At 43.4% G+C, this 7,997-nt stretch overlaps 1 protein-coding gene across 1 annotated transcript in view; it reads right to left on the reverse strand.

Annotated features, from left to right (window-relative positions):
- Positions 1 to 2,238: 2,238 nt before the first annotated feature.
- DCTN4 (dynactin subunit 4) overlaps positions 2,239 to 7,997 on the reverse strand; it is a 39,898-nt gene continuing 34,139 nt past the window's right edge. Inside the window, exon 13 of the mRNA XM_006150899.3 lies at positions 2,239 to 4,976. Coding sequence (XP_006150961.1) covers positions 4,763 to 4,976 — 214 coding nt within the window. The 3' untranslated portion in view covers positions 2,239 to 4,762. The remainder of the gene's footprint in view (positions 4,977 to 7,997) is intronic.

The following is a 7,997-nucleotide window of genomic DNA, read 5'->3' on the forward strand; positions in this document are numbered from 1 at the left end:
TGGAGAGATGGTGCTAAGGTGTTTTGGGTCACTTGCTATTGAGAGGGCTTTGCATCATCCACCCTGCCTCCACGCCCGCTCTTGAGCAAGCTAAGGAGCCTTTCAAAGGTTTTAAGTAGAAAAATGACTTAATCACCCTGGCTAGTATGTTGAAAATTGACTAAAGGGGTGGGGTAGGACCCAGACTGGTTTCAGGCCCAGTTTCTATGCTGCGTAATGTGAATCTAGGGTCTGGATAGATGATAGTGATTTGGCCCCGCATGCTAACTGGTGTGAAGTGACCAGAGTTTGAAGACAGAGCTGATGGGATTTGCTGACTTACTCCGCGTAGCAGAAGAGCCAAGGCTTTTTGTTGTGAGCAACTGAAAGGGCACCATTGCCATTTAGCCAGGGATCACTGCAGGGGAGGCAGATTCTGTAAGAGAACATTCCAGGCTTCGGTTCTGAACTTTTAGAGTACTCAAGAGTTGGAACTTGGGAAATGACCTGAAAACTGGGTAAGTTCACTAAGAGTGAGTGCAGAGAGCAACGCTTAAGAATGGAGACCCGGTACACTGCAAGGCTGGGAAGAGGGAAAGAACTAGCTAAAGTTATGGAAGAAGTTTCCAGCCAGATAAAAGGAAAATCCAGAGTGTTGTGTTCTGGAAACCAAGTAAACAGTCTTTCAAGAAGAGTGAGAACAAGTGTCGGATGCTTTGGAAAGATCAGGTAGCTAAAGACCAAGAATTAACTAAGTCAGTCGGTTTGCCAGTGTGGAGACTGCTGGTGACCTTGACAAGAGCAGGTCTGACCGAGTGGCAAAGGGGAAAGCCTAACTGGAGTGGGTTCAGGTGAAGAGGGGAGGAGGAATGGGAAGGCAGACTTGAAATTTTGAATTTCACTGGTGAAATCAGCAGATGGTGTAATGGTTATGTTGCTGGACTCCCACATAGTTGACCATGGTTAGAGTCCTGGACCTGGCAGGTTAAAACTCATGTCAGGTGCATGTGCATGCCTGCCCCAAATCCCAAGAGAATGAAGGAGAAGGGATTGTGGTGTGGCCATCCCCTGTCACCTGCGGAGGACGGGGTGGGGGGGTGATTTCTTGCTTTTTGTTTCTCTGTCTGGCGAGCACACGCCCTATAGCAAAACATCTTTTTTCTTTTTCTTTTTTTTTTAAAGAAGTTTCACTGGAAAAGGAGGAGAGAAATGGGGCTGGCAGCTGAGGAGTGGTCAACCTCTTTTTCTTTTTTCAGTTTACTATAGGTGCATGTGCTCACCAGAGACAGAGAGAGAAGGGAAGTGAGAAATCACGCAGGGGAGAATGGCCATACCAGAATCCCTTCTTCTCCATTCTCTGTTGGGGGTTCTGGGTACACATGCACCCAGCATGATTTTCAAGTCACCAGTCTGAGACTCAAATCATGCAGTCAGTCATGTGGGACCCAGCTGCCTTAACCATTATGTCACCTGCTGGCCCAGTCAAATTTCTTAAGATGATACTAATTGTGGGACCAGCAGTTAGCGTAATGGCTATGTCGCTGGACTCCCATGTAGTCGACCGCGGTTCGTGTCCCGGACCCAGTGGCTTAGAACTCATGCCGGGCACGTGTGCGTGCGTGCCCAAGATCCCGAGAGGAGAATGGAGGAGAAGGGATTGTGGCATGGCCATTCCCCCTGGGGGGTTATTTCTCGCTTTCTGTCTCTCTGTCTCTGTCTGTCTGTCTGGCGAGCGCACGCGCCCTATCGCAAAAACCTCTCAAAAAAAAAAAAAGATGATATTAATTTTAACATGCTGGTGAAAGTGATGCAGGCAAGGAAGAGAACTGCTGACACCATATCCTTGAATAGGTAGGAAGGAGAGACTGAATGTCAAGAAGTGGAGCTGGCACCAGGCAGGAGGAGCAAGACGGTTCATTTACTAGAGAAGGATGAAGTCAGGTGGTGACAGTGAAGGGGATGAGCTGCTGCTTGTGGAAGTTGGCCTCTCTGTTTATCTGAAAGTTTTCTTTGGAAGGAATTACTCTGGATAAAAGCTGGTAGAACATTTATTTAATAGTTCCGAGAACATGAACATAAGGAGCTCAAGCAACCCCTCTCTATATAATGCTACAGTGAAGTAATCGGACATGAGCTTTTAGCTTAAGTCACTAAAAGACATGGCAGAAGGGAGTAGCCCCACTGGCTCTCACACACCACCTCTGACTCTGAGCCAGGCTCCTGGCCAACCAGTCTCCAAGGAACCAGGCGAGACACATGCAAGCTTCGTCTGCTTTATTTCACTACATTAAGTTAAGCAATAAGGCAAAACAGCAACCTTTCATGAAGATCAAGGAGTGCCAATCATTCCCAAGAAGGACCAAAACGGATGTTTCTTCACAAATATGCATGACGCTTAGCTCGCTATGTCTATAAGCACTTGAACAGAAGACGACTTTGGTAGGTGAATCAAATCACAAACCCATAACAACTTAGCCGTGTTTCCAAAACTGTAGTTTTAAGTGCTAACAACATCTAATTCTCCCGTGGTGGTGAACACTGACTAGCATTAAAAATCTTGCACTTGATCTAACATAAAGAAGACAACAAATAAAATTGCTAACTCACCAGCTGCAGGTGTACACACAGAATACCAGCTTACATTAAAACCTATCTTGAGGGAACATTAAAACAATGGCTCTGTTATTCTGCAAGTTAATTTGGCTTCTGAAGAAAACAAAAGTTGTATGATAAAAGTGTTTTAGTGTTTCCGTGTTCCATGGGAGTGACAAGACCCATCACTTCAACATTATTACTTTTGGGAACAAATTCCCACTACATGCTACCAATGCCAACACAACCATGTGCAGTGTGTGCAAGTGTGTAAACACAGGGAGCTACTCTCTATTTTGAGGCCCATTTCCTCCACTGGCAAATACAGAGCAGTGGTCTCACAGTGGGCTCGCTCTAGAAAATACTGACATAAAAACACACTTGACACTCTGTGGGGACACAACAAATTAAACTTTTTGTAGTCTGCAAATGCATAATTACCCATCCTCTTACCCCAACTAAGAGACTAATCCTTGTTTATTATCATCACAATATTACAGATGAGTATTTTTTTTTTCTTACACTGCATTTATATATTACTTTGTGGGAATATTGGCCTAACCTTGAGGGTACAATTTGGGGGCCAGCAGGTGCTGTAGTGGTTAAGGTGCTGGACTCACACATGACCAACTGCAATTTGAGTCCCAGACCCAGTGGCTGGATAATCACACCAGGAATGAGTGCATTTGTGTGCCCAAAATCCCAGAAGGGACCATGGTGTAGCCATCTCCCCTGCGGGGTGCTTTTTCTTTCTTTCCCTGTCTGTTGAGCACAAGAGCCCTATGCACCACCTACCCTCCCAAAAAAAGAGTATAACTTAGTGTCTTTCAAAAGGTTCCTAAATACTTTTATATTTCAAAAGGAACTGGTAAGGACTATGTCCTGTCTATATTCTAGATTATAAAATATCTTAATTTTAAACTAAAGACAAAATTAAAACCAAACACAGGGTAAACAGGAAACTCTTCTTTTCCTCAAAAGTCTATACTGGCCACTGACAATACTTTTACAGAAAACGTGATGCAGCTGGTAGTCTATTTTATGTCTTATTTTAGAAAACACAGATATTAAGATTAGCAACCCAGCTCCAGGATACCAAGTAAAACAGTCTACTGGTCAGCCAGCTTCTGGGCTACTTGCTGAACTATTCATGGTTTACAATCAAAATGGTCCTGACACACCATATAACAAAAATCTTAAAATCAGCAGGGGGAAAAGTTATTTCTGAATATCCAGTTTTGGATTCAAGAGGTTGTAACAGTTGATTTCCCCTTCAAATCAGTAGAAAGAACAGTTCAGATACGTTTAAAATCTAACCTTTAAAATGTCTGTATTCCAGAAGTGAACTTGTCCACTCTGGCTTCCTTTGGGCTTTTTCCAGGTCCCAAATACTCAGAACAATTTACTGAGTTAGAGGCAGAGCACAGAAGAGAGTAAAACAGAAAGACTGCCCCCCTGTGGCCACATTTTAAAATGAGTGGAACTTGCTACCCCCTTGCTTCTCAAATTCTTAAGTTCCAGATTCAACTGGAAGAACTTTTAAGAGCAACTGATAAATAAGTGTCCTGTATTCACTTAGTAGAACAGGATGAATTGAGAGTGCCTTAAGAATTTCATAGGTTTTCTCAATCACCACAAAACCAACTATGATGATTGTGTTTTTCTGAAAACGGAAATCTATGGGATTTCATGGGAGCCATTATGACAAATGAAGGGCTATGTTTCAGATTCTATTTAATGGAACAGAGGAAGCAGTAGGTACACCGAGACCAATGCTGGATCCTTAACAGCAGGTCCACCCCTGGGCTCTCATTTTAAGTTTCATCTGGGAGACTGTGATCCTCTGGGAGACCAGACTGAGAGGCAGTACGGTCAGTGTCTCAGGTGGTAAATCTGATGTCACTCCAAGAACAGCCATCCCCTTTACTGGGATGGAACTATGCTGCTTTGATTTTTTCAACGTGCAGGGCTCGGCGAGAGAGAGACAGACTCACTGGCATCGACGGAGGTGACAGTAAGAGGAACAGCAGTTACTCTGCGTTCCTCACGCCTGGCCTATGCTCCTACTCTCCGAGGAAGAGAATTCAGTAGTGCCGGGTACATAGTTACAAACAAGGCCTAATGAAGCAACGGCTTCCACATTTTAACTTGGTGACACTGTCCTTTTGGGTCTGCCCACTGGCAGAACCTTTTAAGGAAGAAGCGGGCCCAAGCTGAGTTCCACATGCTGGGTGAGCCAGATGACTTCTGTGCTCTGGTCACTTTCTTCGATGGGACGGATGGGAGCTGCCAGGTTTTTAAAATCATGCTTCATCTTGAAGCATACGGTCACTTCACCCTCCTCACGTTGTGGGGTAACTTTGATGAAAATACCCACTTTGTTGGCCTTTCTGAAGGCTATAATGCTGTGGAAGGAGATAAGGACAGTATTAGGTAAGGTCACAGGGCAGCCAGATTACTAAAACAAGGCATTGCACAGCACAAGAAGAAATCCCTGAGGGCAAGATCACCACCACCATTCCTTTCTCGGCAATGAAGACTTTCTCTACAAAATGTTGATCTCTTTTCTTCTGAAAATCTGATATAGGGCACATATACTCACCAGAGAGAAAGAAAGAGGGAACATGGTGGTTAAGGTGCTGGACTCAAGTTCTGAAAATCACTCCAGGGGGCCGGCAGGTGGTGTGGTGGTTAAAAGCACTGGACTCCTACATGGCTGACTACGGCTCAAGTCCTAGACCTGGTGGCTTGCTTTCTCACTTTCCCCCTCTCTCTGATCAAACAGAATAAAAATAATAGTAATATATAAAGTAAAATAATTCTTAAAAAGGCAGAAAATTTTAAAAAAAGAAAAAGAAAGAAGAAAGAAAGAAAATCACTCTGGGCATATGTGAGTGCATGCCCAAAAATCCCAAGAGGAGAATGGAGGAAAAGGGACTGAGGCATGGCCATCTCCCTGGAGGGTGACTTCTTACTTAACCTCACTGTTTCTCTCTCCAGTGAATGCATGAGACCTATGGCAAAAAAATGAAAAAAAAGGAAAAAAAAGAAAGCAACCCCCAGGGAGGATGGCCACACTACAATCCCTTCTCCTCCATTCTCTTAGAATTTTGGGCATGCACACATATGTGCCCAGCATGTTTTTCAAGCTGCAGGTCTGGGACTCAAACTGAGCAACTGGCATATGCGATACAGCCACCTTAATCAACATGCCACTGGCTGGCCCAATCTCTTTATTTTCTTAACACTACAAAAGTAAAATGCCGTTACTAAAAAAAAATTCAAATGGTCGAAAGTCGTATCTCATTCTTCCCTTCAGCACACAGAGGAAAAAAATGTAAACGCTTTGTTCTAAACCTACCAGGTATTTTTCTACGAGCTTATACTGTTATGCTTTTTAAACGAACGCACAGGAGACACACTGTTCTGTGACCTGATCCTAAAATCGCCAGAGTTCATGTGTGCTCACGTGAGGGAGAGGGAGGGGGAGAAAGCACCGTCCACTAGGTGTGGTCACGCCTCAGTTTTTCCACTTTCCCATCCTGTTGGGATTTCCATCCTGTACACATGCATATGCCTAGCATGTTTTTGAGGCCATCATGGCTAGGACCAAACTGCAGCTGGCCATATGGGAGGCATCCAGCTCCCCCAACTGTTAGGCTATGGGGCCAGCCCTGGCATTTCCTTTTCTCCACTGTCCATCACACACACAGTTCCCGACTGGTGCACACAGATCTCCATTCTCCATCATGTGTCTACCACGACTGGATACAATGAGGCCGCCGCCTATTTTCCCTGGATAATGTGCTCCACATATCCCTTTACATTTACTTTGTGCACATGGTGATTTCTTCGGATCACAGATTGAGGTCCGTGAGAAGATCTAGTAACTCAAAGCCTCAAGGGAACTTCTGGAACATCATAAATCAATATGTTTCTGTAAATAAGAAATTTTTAGCACAGCAAAGTCTCATTTGGCATTTTCATTTCAGTTTTCCCTCATTCACACCTGAAATCAGTGCTTTAATAACTTAGCTTCAGAAAGTAAAAGGGCCATGAAATACACAATTGTATTTACTATCCAAGTGATACTGTTACTCTAAGAAATTATTGCAGTTACATATTCACATAATATTAAATAGAACTAAGGTTCCAGAAATTTAAAGTTCTATAAAACACAACTGAAATATAATTCGGTTTTTATTAGTTTAACATATAATCAGACTGGAATTTGATATTTCAGATGATCTTTCTAGAAGTTTACCTTTGCTTAACAGATTTCCATACCTAATTAATGTAATTTAAGAATTTGCATACAGCAAGGATTTCAAAGAATGCATTTCATATTTTACTCACTCAGTCCATTTTATATTGTAGTAAGTAATCAAATAAGCAAAATTCAAACAACTAAAAACAGTCAAAAGACGAGTCTTTCTTTCTATATGTAACTTCCTAGGCAATCACTGATACCTGGGAAGCTTTCAAAAAAGCAGCTCAGATTTCTAGTCCCTAGCTAGACCTGCTGAAGAAATCTTCTGGGGGTGGGATCTCAAACACCACAGAACAAGAACACAGAACGAAACATCCGCCCTGGTGCTTTCTGAAGTTGACCCAAGTTTGGTAATCATTACACTAATCTCACCTGTGCCTTCACTTTGTATCTTTCCAACCCACTCCATGTTCTCTCTTCTGCTATCTTGCTGAGGAAGCTTTTTGGCCATTCTGTTAAAAAAAACTTAAAGCTTCCCCATGCCAATTTAGTAAGATGTTACTCTTTGGCTCCCAGCCCACCTCTCTGAATTATGCTTTGTGACAAAATTCTGCTAAACCCATTTCTGTTTTGCAGGCTGGCTCTGTCAGGGTTTATCCATAGGGAACACTACGAAGAGGCTAGAACCTAAGAAAGAAGAATCCTGATCTCCTTCTGGAGGAGTCCGACCCGAAGAGGCCCCAGGATCTGTCTGAGCCCCCAGACCTTTGAGCTCCGCTTCTGGTCAGATCAACACGTTGGCAAGGCTACTGTTGTGCACCCCCCGACCTTGGAACAAAGCTTGGGTCAGTTAGCATGTCAGCAAGGCTGCTTGCTATTTGCTCCAAAAAATTGAGGCAGCCTCACTGGGAAGCGACCCCCCTCTGACTCCCCAATTTACTACTATAAAAAAATTGCATAGCTCTCCTATACATCCTGAGTATATGATAAAATCTTCCAGAAAGTCCCCCAACCGACAGCTCCCCTTTGCTCTAATCACTTACTATTAATTACAATGCTTTATCTCCATAGTCACAATAGAGGGTGGGCTAAAGTTCTTTCTAGGCAAAAGTAATCTTGACCTTTAAAAAGCCCTTTAAAATACATCCTTTCTTTACCTAAAATAAGATTAGGCCAAAACTGGCCCAGGACACCTCTGCCCTCTCCAAGTAAAATA

This window comes from Tupaia chinensis, unplaced genomic scaffold (genome assembly GCF_000334495.1).
Source record: "Tupaia chinensis unplaced genomic scaffold, TupChi_1.0 Scaffold000303_1, whole genome shotgun sequence".
NCBI classification, from domain to species: domain Eukaryota; kingdom Metazoa; phylum Chordata; class Mammalia; order Scandentia; family Tupaiidae; genus Tupaia; species Tupaia belangeri.